This window comes from Anguilla rostrata, chromosome 2 (assembly GCF_018555375.3).
Source record: "Anguilla rostrata isolate EN2019 chromosome 2, ASM1855537v3, whole genome shotgun sequence".
Lineage (NCBI taxonomy): Eukaryota > Metazoa > Chordata > Actinopteri > Anguilliformes > Anguillidae > Anguilla > Anguilla rostrata.
Genome location: NC_057934.1, coordinates 47049479 through 47064885, shown reverse-complemented (window position 1 = coordinate 47064885; position 15407 = coordinate 47049479). Strand labels below are relative to the sequence as shown.

The following is a 15407-nucleotide window of genomic DNA, read 5'->3' as shown; positions in this document are numbered from 1 at the left end:
AAATGTAGGAAGATTTTTTTTCTTACGGGGTAGCGTGCATACGAAAGTGCACTGTGATCCTGCATGCATCTGTGAGCATAGCAGCGTGAGGCGGGGCTAAATGAGCGGATTATTACGGGTGGATTAAATGTCACCCGCCGCGGGTCTCCAGCAGTGCAGAGAGCAGTGGTGTGTGTGTGTGTGTGTGTGTGTCTGTCTCTGTGTGTGTCTCTGTGTGTGTGGGGTGTGTGTGTGTGTGTGTGTGTGTGTGTGTGTGGCCGGGCAGGGCTGTGGTGACGGGCCGTTGGATTAAGAGCCGTAATCCCACAGTGAATGGAGGAAGACTGGAACGGCCTGTCTTTTACCCTCTGCATTAGTTTGATATCTGCCTGGTCTGGGTGGCGAGGAGTATGGCGTGGTGGGGGTTGGGCTCACTTTGCTGATCAAAATCACAGCGTGCCGCCGCGGGGAGGAAAGGGAAGTGTGAATGCATGAGGCGCCGACCCCCCCAGGGCAAATGTGAAATTCTTTTCCCTGTAGACCAGCAGCGCGTCACACCTGCCATTCTTTATCCTTGCGCTGAGCTACACTGGGAAGCAGCGTGGAGGACGCTGCTCCAGAGGGGCCGGGGAAACTCACGGTGGCCTTGTTGTTTGGGCCTGTGTGGCTTATTCTCATCCATAGGTGAAGAGGGGAAAGCAGTCAGTGTGGAGCTGCAGATGGGCAAAGCAGTGGGCAACAGTGACGTGTGGTTCCGTTTCAACGAGGGCGTGTCGAATGCGGTTCGTCGAAACGTCTACATCAAGGACCTGCTGTGATGCAACATCGGTTCACGTTTGGGGAAAAAGGAAGATGGGTCCATAAACAAGATTTGTCCAGGATCAAGAAAATGTTAGTTATGTTTTTTTTAATGACTTTTGTATGCTGTAAATTGTACTGCAAGTGAATAACTGAAGATTGGATGCCTTCAACAAGGGGAATGATTTAGGATGTCCTTAGTAGGTTTTTCTCACCAAGGTTTTGTTGGTTAACTTGTACAATGTGGAGCCTTCAAACAATGTTTATACCTCATACACAAATAACATGGTTCAAGCTGTCTAAAAATCCTCTACTTTATTCAATATGACAAACGTTTTTGTAAAACATTCAATAAAAAATTGTCATTTATTGCTCATCATCATTGAACTAGTACTTGATCTTATGCATAATTTCTCAAAGCACTCTTACAAGTTATCAAGTTATACATAGCTAGATAGACAGTTTTATAACAAACAAGAGTTAAAACCATAGTCTTGCCTTTCTTCTGAAGTGTCAGCAGTGGACAGGTTGTGCTGTTGAACATCTCGACCCTAGGTATAGCCGGTGTGCAACTACTGCCACTACCCCACACACACAAGACAGTGCAGAGCTTGCTAACAGCTGTCTAACCTCCAGCAGTACATATACATTCTCTTTAAGGAACCAGTGTACAAGGCAGTATTTGATGGTGAAATGGCAAAAAATAAGTTAACTTTTTCCAAACGAGGGACGGAGCGGAGGTCAAAACAGAAGGTTTTACAGTAACATTGAAATCAGACAGAGCCCAAAGGACTTAAGTGGTTCGTCAGTCTATAAATAAATAAATAAATAAATAAGTCTAAAACTTAAAACGCGTTGATACTTGCACACAAATCCGTGTTTCAGTGAATATGCTATATGTCATCACGTCACGTGCATCTGGCTGCGGGAAAACAAACACCCATCACTGGCAGTGTGGAGTCGCCGCTATAAATTTTAAAATGCGCAAGCAGCAGCGACAACAACAAAGTAGAATTGAGGATAAAACTATGATCTGCATATATAGACATAAGTATATCATAAAAGGAGTCTCATTTTCCAATTCTTGCAATGGCTATACAATGATTATGAGTCAGCGTGATTTGTCTTGGTGTTGTTTCATGTCAATGTCAGATGTTGTACATTCGCAGTGAGAGAAGGGGGCGCTGTCCTGCGATGGGGGTGCAGCACAGTGTCGGAGCAGGGGTGGAGGGGGAGGGGCAGTGCTGCTCTGACAAGGCCATTCTGTTAAAGGATGGCACACTTGCCCTTTTCCACCCAGGGGTTGTTCTTCATCAGCTCGGGGTTCAGAAAGGGATCCTCTGGCACCCCGTCCTCAATCCATTTCACCAGGCTGGGTGGCAGAGGGGAAGAATGGTCACCATTGTACCTGGTTGATTTTCCAGGAATTTTCCACCTGTGATCTCTTTAGACATTTCTGTTACTTATACAACTGAACACTCAAACTTCACACGAAGGCAGTGCGAGACCAAACGCCATCAACACCAAGCTGAATGCTCCCCATTCTTTAAATTTAAAAATCTTGCGCACGTGTGAGAGGTCATGTGTGCTAAGGTGTGGTGTCCATATCTGTGAGTTAGGAGGATGTAACAGGATCATATTTCATTGTGCTTGGATGTGGCTGTGTGTGTGAGTGTGAGGAGTGAGTACATGTGGGTGCTGGGATACAGACAGTGACTAAGGGCCACATTACACCAGGGCACAAGACAAGAGCCCGGCACTGCTACCACTGCTCACTCCAGAGGAGCCTATCAGATGCTCGGGCTGATAGTGCTCTCTGCCAGGATGTAACTGTTCAGAAGGGAGCAGGCAGAGCACACTGCTGCCAGGAATAAATGCGCTTCAATTCCCATCCTCGTCTCCCATCAAGACGATTACCAATCTGGAATGTCTTTAACATTGAGCAGTGGAGCTTTTATATATCACTGCTGATGTTTCCAGTCAACTGCGAATTACAGAGAGGATGGCTTTATTTTAAAGGTGCCTATTAAGGTAGGATTGTGCTGTATACTCCCGATTTGTCTAATAAAAATGGGGGTACAACTTTACACTTTATGTCTGTTGAGAAATGTGTGTGCCCACCCTCACTATATCACTGATATCTGACACGTTGGTGTGATGGAGAGAGGGGACAGAGTGAACTCAGGTAAATGCTGAAGAACAGGGTCTTCCTCTCCTGCTCATTTCCCAGACCACAGGGCGGGTTTGCTCAACTAACTCATTAGATTCGCCAGAGGTCACACAAATCCAGAGGTAATTACTATGATTGGGTGACGGACGGCTTTAAAACCTTGGCATTGCAGCCAAAAAAAAAAAAAAAAAAGACGGAATCTGCATAACCCATTATCAACTTCGCTAAGTACATTCAATTCCTGGGAGAAGATCCTTCATCTGAGATAACCTATTTGGACAAATGGATCCCAGCACCCCCCCCCCCTCCCTCCCTCCCCTGGTATATGAGCAGAGTGTGACAGCACAGTGGAGTGATGGAGTGAGTGAGCACTGCTTTGGTGAGGCTTTGGCACTGCGGTAGAATGATGCCGAAGACCTGTGTTGCTGCAGTGTGAGACAGCTGACCAAGTTTAGAGAGCAGCAGAATGCTGCCATCCTTATAAAGGGATCCCCGGCATGGCCGAGCGCATATTTGGTAAAGCAGCGTGTCTGTATGGAAGCAGCTGTGGCACTGCATAAAGGAGAGAGGAAAGACACTTACTCAGTGACTGTTTTGGAGGATTTCTCCCTTTTGAAGGCCAGCTGGTATTTGAGGCTTTCCACCTCCTTCTGCATCTGGGGCAGGTCCATCTCTTCCATTTCGGCAGCCGTGGTTGAAGCTGGTTAGGGTGGTGCTGCGTCGTAAATCACAGAAAAGGCTTCTGAAATGAATACTTTTTTTGATACACAAAGACCCGTTCTTGTTATCGGTCTAATAGACTATGACCAGGTAGGCATTTCCTGTTTGCCAAAAGAGATGGTATCCCACCATTAATTAGGATCAGAATTTACAGAAAATTCCTGACCTTTCAATAACCTCACATTACCACAATTAAGGGTGTCATCCAAAAATAAATAGGCTTTGACAAGTTGATAAATGACTTTTGTCCTTGGGCATGACTAGGGCTGCTTGTGATGTCTCAGTTGGAGCAGCAAGTCAAAAACTCACTCTGCTGGCACACTGCTATCCTCTTTGCCCGAGGGGAGCCCACAGGGCGATAACGACCCATGACTGGAGATCCAGGGCAACTATACACACATGGAGGCTTCAGTTCTTTTGGTTGTTTGCTGCTCCTGCATTAATTTGCGTAGTGTCTTCCTGTGAAGCCAGGCAGCCAGCGGAAACGTGACACCAGTACTTAGACAACAAGAAAATGGCCTCCAGATGCAAAGTAGCTAAAAACCTATCTGTAAACCCCTCCCTGCCCTGCCCTCCATAGCTACAACTCCAGCTGAGATGCCAGCTTCTCATGTTCAGACCTGTTTCAGCTTCTCCTGGAAGCGTCTAGCACAGAGGTGTCAAACTCAATTCCTGCAGGGGTGTGTGTATGCCATTTTTTCCCATCCTTACTTAATTAGCCCAATCCCTTCTTAGTTTCACCCCGTTGGTTACATTTGTCTTGTAAATTATTTGTTGGGATATGATTGCACCATATAGCAATATTTTTACTGCGATTTATTTTGGGAAAGGTGCAGGTGTAAGTATATACCAATTATTCCAGCTGTTGTTGGAATAGAAAAACAGCATGGACAGATGCAGGTTTTATACCACTGTGCTAGTAACAGCCTTTTCTAGTTTTCTAACAAATATGCAACATGCCAATTGATCTGTTTCTCTACAAGCATAAAACAAGTCAAGTCTTACCATTGTGCGGCACTGAAACACTGACATAAAGAAGTTTAAGTAGACCCTATGTATTTTAGTAGACTTTAAACAATAATCATTCAAAATATTTCTTTATTCCCATGTAAACAGTTTAAGCTTCTACCTCACGCTATACTGTGTCAGCATTGTCAGCATGACGGATGCTCATAGACAATGGTAAGACTAGAGTAGCTACTTTCAGTCTGTTACAAAATACATTAATAAAAATGGTTGGCCCTAGGAAATGTGGCCAAAAATTTCCCCCCTCCTGTACTCTGGAAAATACCAGCTTGTTTCACGCAGGGTATTTCGAATCGCGATGGTTTATTATAGGCTATTACTATAATTTGTACAACTTGTATAGGATCTATTTTTGGAATCTGCTTCACATCGCCTTATGTTCAAATGGAGTTTGAGGGCGTCTGACCGGAGGGATTTTCGCTCTCTTCGGGAACAGACGCGACACAGGACTGTTTGCCCAAATGCGACACTTCAGGGGCGAAGTTTTTAGCACAGGTCCAGGACAAGAAGTAGGTCGCCCGATGATTTAGGTTAGCAGTGCAACACACACACACACACACACACACAATATATATATATATATATATATATATATATATATATATATATATATCTCAATGAAAATATAAAAAGTGAAAAATACACGATTTAAAAAAAAAAAGATTTTCGTTAATACGAATCGCCAATTAATTTTCTTCTGATTATTTCAGCTACCGCTCCATTTATACTCGCCTATTCAGTTTCATTGACATATCTTTTTGTGACAGTAATTGTTCATCTGCCATAAAATGTTATGTTCCACGGCACCATCACCATCTACCCTATTTATAGCCCGCTATTTTCTGTTTCCACCCTTTCATGAAACTCGGTTTGTGGGCCTGATTTCTGAGGTAAATTTTGTGCTTATCTTACAGAACGCCGTTGGTTATACTTCTTTAATAAATTACACCTGATTTTTTTCATGTGGTGGATGCCGATACTATTGACTGATCTTTATGGTGTTGGGGTGGAGTAGCCTATACAGGTCTTCGTCAATACTCCCAGACTTGATCAATTTAGATTGTCCCCCGGGGTTAGAAGTGAAGTGGTTCTGTGTAGACGAAAACGATTCCACTTATACAGAGGTATCTAGTCCTTAACTAATGAATGTACAGAATCAATTAATAAGCTACCGTAACTGAGTGTTAAGGTGACCTGCGTTTCAGAATTATTTAACCATTTACTTAGCATAATGCGAGTTCACATTTAGGGTGATCATCTAACAGTCTAGTAACATGAACTTGAATGATTAAAACGAACCAGTACAGAGAACCAATAATAGAAGGCAGTCTTTAAAAGATAATTGATATGCCTTCAAGAATTTCGCTTTAGTAGTCTACGCATTATAGGCAACGCACTGTAAGACAGTCTGTCTAATTAGAATCGGAGAAAACATAGTTCTGATAAAACAGTAACTGCATTTTCAGTAATTAGACTATGCATTGGTAACGAGTGAACGCCGGGCTAAATGCTCCTTCTGTCCCTGTTAACGGGGAAATGGTAGGCTAAGCTCAAATCCTCATGTGTAACTATCCACCCGAATCATACGGTATGAGTTGGGGATAGGCTATGCATTAGATAGTGTTCTCCCACACCTTAAAACAGCAATGCCCAAAGACAAGCGACATTCAAGATGGTTTTTCTTTCTTCCGTTCAACAGCCTACAAATGTTTTCCTTTTAAAACACCATAGGCCTATTTCCTATGTTTTTCTTATTTTTGTTTCATGAAAATACCTGTCAGTGCAAAATTCGCTGTCGTGATTTTATAAATCTGTCCATTTCAGTATTACTAGAACATTGTTCTCTTGTTTTCTGTTTATTGCTTACCTTAGTGAATATCTGGTGCAGTAGGCTAAATCGGTAGCCTGGTTGTCCGTTTTGGAGGAGAGACGGGTTTTCTTTAGGATGTGTTCCTTAGAAACTACCAGCTGTCCCAGGGTACCACTTACAATTTTCTCTTTTGAATTTCCGTGAAATAAAAAAAACCGTAAATGTATTCCGTTGCCGTTCCTTTACAAGAACTGAAAAAACTCGATACGTATAGTTTTATTTAACCGGTTATCTGCGTGTCGTACCACGGTGTATTCAAGTCTAGTTTGGCTTTTGCTGCAGTGTGAGTGGTTGCGATGCTGTTGTTACTGTGGTTGTGAGAGCAGTGGTGCTGAATGGTGCCTGTGTGCCGCTCTCTGCCGGTATTGAGGTCCTGTGTGCGTGCGTGTGCGCGCGCGCGAATGTGTGTCTGGTTTGGCGGATAAGCCGACAGGGATGCTCGTTTTAAACTCGCAGCTTTTCTTTTCGCTGTGATGACTGCAGTTCCAGAAACTAGCACCCCAATTGACTTTTTAAAGGGGTGCCATCTTTTTGCAGGTGGTTGTGGCAAGGTGGGTGAAATGGATGCACAAGCGGCTGTTCCACCTTATTTTTTTGGTTTTGCTGTAGCTTTTTAAGCATACATCATCGTAGCCCAGTGTTGGTTGCCCACTATTTAATGTTAATATACTTAGGGTATGGCTTATGGTACAGATAGGATTCTTGTTTTACACCCGGTAAAGTTATAAAGTATACCAACATTTCTCTTCATTTAATTTTCTTACCATTGTATTTTCAGCCTCCACCACTGAGTGGTGTTTGGTCTTTGAAACTAATTGAATGGACTGAGGGACTCAAGTTCAAATCCCGTCTAGGGCCTTTCTGTGTGGAGTTTGTATGTTCTCCCTCGGTCTCCTGTGGGTTTATTTTGCATACTCCAGTTTCCTCCTACAGTCCAGAAACATGCAGGTTATACTAATTGAAGTCTAAATTGCCCATAGGTATGAGTGTGTGAGTAAATGATGTATGTGCTCTGCGATGGATTGGTGACCTTTGAGATGACCTATGATTGGTGACAGCCAGAGCATATTCCAGCCTCTCACCCATTGCATGCAGGGATAGGCTCCCCCCCAACTATATGACAATAGTTAGTACTCTGAACTACTGTCATATCTTCACTTTGTGTATAGCAGCACTTACAGCACTGCTTTGTGACCACCTGCATTTTGTTCTCACTCCATGGGGACAATGACTATAACTTGATAAGGGACACATGTCAGAATGTAATTTCAAAGTAAGAATGATCAGATGGTTTCTGTTTCAATCAGTTCAGTGAAGGATTACACAATTGTTTAATTGAACTAGCAGTGCTGTTATAGCTTTTCAAAAATCTCCATTACATGGTTCTCTCAGTTGAAAACCAATATTTGTTCAGTAGATTTGCCTGTGAACTTAATATTTACTGAGCTGCTGTCTTTTGAGTGAAGCACAGCATACTGATGTACAAATATTAATAAGGAGTTATGCATATATCTGGGCTTGTTTTCTGTATACTTATAGAGGCTCATGATGTACATTCTGGACAAAAATTAATGTTTTTTTTATTTTTTAAACAGATTAACAAACAATAGAACTATGTGTTTCTCATTAGATGTTATTCATACATGACTAATTGTTATAATTTTTCCCTTTCTGTTCATATGTTATCATTGGGAGGAGGGGGTCATTTGTGAACAAAAGAAAGATGAAAAACAGATAAAACATACCTCCACACCCAGTTGCTGGCTATGGAGGTGGGATGGCATCAAGCATTGTCCTTAAGGAAATCCCACACAGAGCCATCTGTCCAATTTGCAGAGCTTTCACCATTTTTGATTAAAACCATTTCTGCATTCACACCTTGGGGAGAGCCCAGGAGGCGGCAGAGCAGCAGAAGGTCCAGCAGGCCTGAGGCCAGTGTTGATTTCCACTCACTCTCCAGATACTTTTTGGTTGCGTTTGGATCCACTTGAACACATTCCCTTCCCTTGTCTCTTTCCGCGAATGAGCTACATTGTGACAAAATTTGTGACTTGCAACAAGTGAATTTAGGTGCTCTGCAAGGGAAGACAGATGAGGAACCAACTAAAACGGAACTGAATGGCCCTATGCTGTCTTCTTCATGTGGAGCATTACAGGGTGGGATTCCCTTCTTGCTGGAAGCTTACATTTTTTTGGGAGGTAGGAAAAACAAGGGATTGAAATATTGCTTCACAAATTGGAACCAAACACCCTTTGGTGTGACCGCCATATTTCATCCCAGAATATTGAGGATTTCCCCCTTAAAGCAAGAGAAGGGAGCATCAGGAAGAAAGCCTGAAACTCTGATTTCAACGCACACTCTCAGCAACAAAGGACAAATTTGCACCTGTATGAAAATGATGGAGGCACCAAATCTCGGCAAGGAGACATGCAAATAGGCACAAGCGCACCACTGATTTACTTGTTGGACATTCATCATTCAAATTTGAGTGTACGCTGAGGAAAGGGCAGGACTAAGACAGATGATCTCACAGGGGATTGCAGAAAGTGCAGTAAAATGACCACTGTCAAATTTGCTTTCTTCTAATTGGATGTTTATGTCCTAGCAATGTACTGTAGTCTACAGGCAACACCTGGAGCTATAAATGAATTACTTCAGTGTTGTCATTATCTTTGGATGAGAGATTAGTTTAGGCTCGAATGTATTGAAGCCTAGGTCAGATTCATGACGTAGATCTATAAATTAGGTGTTGGCTAACATTCCTGTAATCCTAGGATGGATTAGAGATGGTGTCATATGATTACAGAGCCTCCATTAAAGTGTTTTAGGGGTTGAAGACAGCTGTGGATTGAGCGCTCAGTCATTTGTTTCAGTGTTGATCATTTTAAAATGTAATGTATATATACTGCTGAAACCTTTGGTGAATTTTGTGTACTGTACACAATATCTACATGTAATTTTAGATGTATTCAAATAGTGAATATGATTAACACAGCCGATCTGATATGAATCAATTACCAATAGTAGCCATAACTTGTAAATGATTAATTGTATGCTAAAAATGTTTACAATTAGGGTATGTATAAACCAAACCATATACATTATTGCTTTGCTAATGGGGCAATTGCAACATTTTGTACAGTACAGGTAATTGGATCTCACAATTAAAAAATGTACATGCTGGACAGCTAGCATCCTCTGTAAGTGTATTCAGTAGAACAATCTTTATTCCCCCACTCAGCAGTGATCATTAATTCATGACCAGAATCACGGAAGCCTTCGATTCAAAATTGTAATTAGACTTTGTGGAAGTCATATCAAGCAAGATATTTTGAGCCTTGTGCAAAAATAATTCTGAAGTCTCCCATACAAGGCAATCCCCTCCCCCCCTGTCCTGCCGTTATTGGCAGGAAGGGTTCAAACTCAGCCCCTTTCTGTTTATTCTGCAGCAGGAAGGAGGAAAAAACCCCTTGTGGGAAAAGCAGTCTTAATGGATGCTGTGAATGAGATGAGCTCCAAGCAGTTCTACTATGGGCGCAAGGGCCTTTCAATGGCTGTGGAAAGCAGTCTGTGAAACTGCTGGAGTGCAAGACAGCAGTTAATGGAAGCCAGGGTTCAAAGGGATTTAGAGCTGTGTGTTCTCAGCAGACACTTGAGCCAAAGGGGGGGGGGGGGGGGGGTAAAGGAAACGGATAAGAGAAAATCTCAGCTCAAATGAATTCTACCTACATGCATGCGCTTTAGTATATTATGATGCACTGGTGCAGAATATAGATTAAATCCAGCCCAATAATTCTAAATGTTAATCAGATCCTTTCCTATTTCTTCTGTAATGGACATGTTTTACTAGAACTCTTTCAGCAATAAAACGAGCTTTTTTTCCCCACTCCCGTTACACCTCGGATGGCATACCTCCAACATAGATATTCTCAATGAGTCACATTTAAATAGGTGTAGCTATAATAAGTGGACTTTGCCATCCAACTGAATGCGGTCTTGGTTACCGTTCAAACAGAACTACACATTCTTAGCATTTAGAGGCTAAACCATTTCTGCATAAACAGCCAGGTATTTAATGAAAAAAGCTTCCCTCCTCTCAAAATTACCTTTATTTGGCATTTCCATGCAAGACAAGAAAAGAGAATCAAATATTATCAAACAAGCATGGGCGTGGGCAATCTTACAAGGCAAGGATTTTGAATCAAGCAAAACAGAACCCAATTAACAAGAAATAAAAATGAACATCAACATCATTTTACTGAACATTATTTCCTTTAAAAAAATCTGTCTAAAGAGTTTTGTAGGGGAAACCCCTTTAGAAATGAACAAAAATAAGTTACACTATTAATCAAGGTTCTGCATTCTTCAGGAAGGAGTTACATTGGAGTGAACTGTGCCAATACAATGACCATTTACCAGTTAAGTGAAAAACCATCATGGTAACCACCCTAATGAGGACCTGTATAAACGGCAAATTCAAAAGAACACTGTACAGGTCTTAACCCATCTCCCGATCAAGTCCAACACCCTTTATGCCTAGAGGGTATACAAAATAGGTTAATGGTTTTTGTGAACATAAATTTAGTGCAGTTCAAATGCTCTTGGCTACCCATTAAAAGGGAAATAATGAGGTCATCTTGGTGCACTGAAGTGGGTAGAATCAAAACTCAGTACAATTCTGCAAGTTCAATTCCTGTGCACACACCATACAGGATTATCCAATGTCATTTAGATGTGCCTACCAAGACTATGCAGTACTTTCAAATTCCACTAGCCCACATTTTCAGACCAATTACTCATGTTTTGTAATATAAAAAGAAAGGGGCTTAATCAGACAAAATAAATTTAAAAAGGTGACCAGTACAATACAGCAGACTGATCACTAAAAAATAATTTCAGTGAAAACAGCTTGTGCTTTTTGCTGGGACAATCCATCCTCTTGACAGGAGTGGAAAAGCAGCTTGACAAACATTCAAGTGTAGGCTAAAATGAATGCTACAGAAAAACTAATGTTGAAATGATCCAAACTTTAGACTTAAGTCAGAGAAAATGATACTTTTATTCATGTTCAACTCTTTCACAACTGGAGTGCTCAACACATTCTCTTCCATTACAACTCCCAGTACAAGCAACAAGATACAAGCAATAGCTGCAACCGCACACGCGCATGCATCATGTGTGCATGCATCCACACACACACCCTCACACAAACAAGTGACTTCTTTGGCTCATGACCAACCTTTCCACAAAATCTTATGCAAATCTGTGAATCCATTTCGGGAGTTATGCGCCTTTTTGTGACAGGCCACGCCCGTCGCCCCGCCCCCTCTGTCAATCGGCCTGAAAGTTACTCAGCTCAACCTTCGGTCATGACCAACCTCCATGCCAAATTCTTAGCCTCCTGGGGCGAAAACTGTGGCCGCTACGGGGTGGGACACTTTTGTGGAACAACCGACCGACCCACAGACAGAGCTAGAGCTGCGGTCGCCGCTAAAATAAAAAAATAAAAAATAAAATAAAATAAAAAAACCTGGAAAAATTAGCATTTCCAAAACATCAAGGCATTTTTGGAGAAAAGAGAATAAGGTTTAATAAGTTTAAAACATTCCATTCTCCTGTAAGGGTCTTGAAGCTTCACAAAGCAAGCCCATATCTTGATTTTGGCTACTTACAAACATTTTACTGCATTGAATATTCTAAACCGTTTTGGCTACTTATTGTAATGCAATTCAAACTTCATCTATCCAACATGTCTTCAGTCCCAGATCAGACATGGCATTGGAGTCAGGGTTGTACTTCACTTTCAGGGAATTTCTCTTTTATCGTCAAGTTCAATTGCTATAAATCAACCCGAAATTCAACCCAGTCAACAAACCAATTCCCAGCAGTATACTACTCATTGTGACTGCAGCATACAGAACATCCATGCATTTTCCAGCACCAAGCTGACTGCAATGGCAATCTGACCAAAACAACCACAGTTCAGTCTGCTGAGAATAGCCAAATTTAAACCATCTATTTTTGGATACTATAATCCAGAACAGCCAGCAAAGCGATTTCCAAGTCAATCTGTATTAAAGCTGATTTTAGAAATGTACCTTGCCCATCAGCATTAGATACACAGGCCTACCAAAGTGAGCAAGCAATGGATTTAGGATAGAAGACAGGCTTTAAAAAATAAATAAATAAAAATAAAAAAAAGTGAAAATGCACCAGTCTGTATGAAAGCTGGTTAGCACCTCCCATCTATATGCAGTACTAATTTTGATAAGCAAATGGCACCCCCTTCTGCTTCAAAGTGAACCTGCATATGACAAAGAGGAAAGATGGTGGGATGAAGAATTTTATATTCGTAGGGCGACCGCCACAGCACATGCTCTTGATTTATGGAGCCACCACTGGGACACCTGTAAATAAACAGTCAAAATCAGAGCACTGTTAGACAAGTACATCGTTAGACACTGAACAATGCCACTGAATAACAAGTGAGCCTCAGACAGAACACATAATCAAATGCTGCATGGCAGCAGTCATACGAGGTGTCAGAAAAGTTTATCAAGTGTCATCACTGGCTCAGTTCATTCCAATCCAAGTTACATTTGAAGATGCATATACTCACTTCTGGAATTCTGTTCTCCCAATACATGCACATCCTGAAAGGGGGGAGGGGGAAGAAACAGTTGATTAATATTTATTGAAAGGTGAAAAATGACCCTTCATATTTATAGTAGTGCATGAGCCTCAGAGAATAAATGTAATCAGGTACTGCCATAGCAGCGTTCATACGAGGTGTCAGAAGATTAAATTCATCACAGGCTAGTTTTCTTTAATAAATAAACAAACTTTGCTCACCTATAATGCACCACCATGTCATAGCTCAACAGCCACCAATGCTATGAAAACCTTACTCCAAGGCACTTGCCAAAACAGGTTTCTGAAATTACAAAAATACAAGGAAATTGGATTTTGGTAAGCCTCATCATGCTCTAAAAATTCCACACAGGCACCATATTGTATTCATAGCCTCAACCATTACTAGCTAGGCAGTCCAAAAAATGGCAAGTCAATCATTAAAAAAAGACATGGATTACCATGCAACTAAAACCTGTGAGAACACATACCGATTAGTTTCAGGTTACTGAGAACTCCCTCCTCCCATCCACCAACTGCCATTTTCTCCTCCAGCACATCCTTTTGACGTTGTATCCTGCAGGAGACAAGGAAACAATTATCATAAATATGCAAATAGACGTTTAAAAATGACAACAGGTTGTTTAAAATTTAGCCAGCAAATAAATGAAGGCGGTCCTTGGCTTATTTAATTTTACAGCAGTCCAACGTCTTCTAAGGCAGGGGTGTCCAATCTTAACCAAAAAGAGCTCGTGTGGGTGAAGTTTTTTCTTTTAGTCCAGCACCAAACAGACGATTCTATTTATCAAGGTCATGATTAGTTACCCATTTGAATCAGGCATCGTGGCGCTGCAAAAAAAAACCTACACCCACACCGGGCTTTTTCAGATAAGACTAGACGGTACACCCCTGCTCTAAGGTAACTAGTACATTGCAATCATCTCTGGCTCATGAAATGACTAACCCTTACATTCGTTTCCACAAAAGAGGAAGAAAACTACAGAGCGAAAATAGTTTACCTGCTCTTCAAAGCCAGACATTACAATTAGTACAATTAATCATTTTTATCGAAAAATGCTGGGGTAAAATAACTATCCAACCAATGCGAATAGAATGGCTGCCATGCCTGTTCAACACGATGCAGCACCGCCATACGTCGGTAGCTACGTGAGGTCCCAGTAGAACCCTTCCACGTGGTAGCCGGCCGCGTGGCTTTTGGGTGGCTATATTCAGCAATTAAATTCTTAATTCTCAGGCACGCATGACAAGACGATGAATTTATAAAATTAGTTGTTCCAAAAATAACTCGTCAGTGTATAAGAAGTTGGGCCCTTGTTTGCTAGAATGCATTTTCTGGCGACCCAACGTTAACTTTGCAACTCTGCAACGCCACGAACTAACTCCAAAGTCAATTTGAAATGAAGGCAACGGCTTAACCAGATGTGCGTTTCCAGAAAAAACGCAGATCCAAACTAAAACCTGGCACACCGCAAAAGCTGATAACTACCCAACTTCTAACCCCATGCTGAAAGCTATTAAAGGTTGGATAGTGTATAAGCCCAACTGGACAGCCCGCACTGCTGCAAACTGCAAAATCGGACCATGTTAGTAAATTACCCAGCACCTGGCGTGGATGAACCCATTTGTTTATTAGCATGCATACGTGGATAACGGACAAAAACGTCACCTTACCTGTCAAGAACGGAGTAATTCGTCACAAATTGCTCCTAAACTATATTAGCACATACAACAACAATCCTTATGGTATGAAAGGGTCGGCGAGACGATTGCCCGTAGTATTTATAGTGCCGACCATGTTGCTTACGCATATAGAAATCCTATTGGATACAGTCAAAAGGCGTAGCACACTACAAGCATAGGCTATTGGTTGAATCACACGTATATCCAAGTAGAAACGCCCCTTAAAATCACATATGGTTTACTCATAGGTTAGTGAAATTTGATTGTGATTGTTGTTACCAATCAATGAAGGATCATGGAGATTGTTGTAAGGAATCACCAGTTGTAGTTGAAGTTCACAATGGTGGGAAATAAACATTTGTAGATCGCAAATCTTTTGCAATAATCGGCACGCATTCATGGCCACCAAAGCAATTCGTCTGAGGGAAGTCGTTTTACCGGCGTATTCTGTCAGCAAATCAATATAGTTAAACGTGTTTTACTAAAGAAGATCAAATTTCACTGACTTCACT

At 41.6% G+C, this 15407-nt stretch overlaps 2 protein-coding genes, 1 long non-coding RNA gene and 2 other non-coding genes across 6 annotated transcripts in view; 1 reads left to right on the top strand and 4 right to left on the bottom strand.

The window, feature by feature from the left end:
- The window catches only part of chtf18 (CTF18, chromosome transmission fidelity factor 18 homolog (S. cerevisiae)), a 30936-nt gene extending 29780 nt beyond the window's left edge, over nucleotides 1–1156 (top strand). For both annotated transcript variants that reach the window (XM_064322621.1, XM_064322620.1), the window contains exon 22: nucleotides 664–1156. In XM_064322621.1, the coding sequence (XP_064178691.1) occupies nucleotides 664–797 (134 nt within the window). In that variant the 3' untranslated portion in view covers nucleotides 798–1156. The remainder of the gene's footprint in view (nucleotides 1–663) is intronic.
- Nucleotides 1074–6962, bottom strand: LOC135248242 (guanine nucleotide-binding protein G(I)/G(S)/G(O) subunit gamma-13-like). The gene is made up of 3 exons (XM_064322623.1): nucleotides 6561–6962; nucleotides 3530–3662; nucleotides 1074–2149 (listed from the first exon to the last, which is right to left on the bottom strand). Exons 2-3 carry the CDS (start codon nucleotides 3625–3627, stop codon nucleotides 2044–2046), a joined length of 204 nt encoding a protein of 67 aa, XP_064178693.1. The 5' UTR covers nucleotides 3628–3662; nucleotides 6561–6962; the 3' UTR covers nucleotides 1074–2043.
- A 4642-nt stretch (nucleotides 6963–11604) lies between these two features.
- On the bottom strand, nucleotides 11605–15034 carry LOC135248239 (uncharacterized). Its single transcript, XR_010328390.1, has 5 exons — nucleotides 14887–15034; nucleotides 13686–13771; nucleotides 13417–13498; nucleotides 13184–13217; nucleotides 11605–12971 (listed from the first exon to the last, which is right to left on the bottom strand). It is a non-coding gene; the product is annotated as an uncharacterized LOC135248239 (long non-coding RNA).
- Nucleotides 13052–13138, bottom strand: LOC135249575 (small nucleolar RNA SNORD60). The gene has a single exon (XR_010328732.1). It is a non-coding gene; the product is annotated as a small nucleolar RNA SNORD60 (small nucleolar RNA).
- Nucleotides 13301–13382, bottom strand: LOC135249574 (small nucleolar RNA SNORD60). The gene has a single exon (XR_010328731.1). It is a non-coding gene; the product is annotated as a small nucleolar RNA SNORD60 (small nucleolar RNA).
- Nucleotides 15035–15407: the final 373 nt, after the last annotated feature.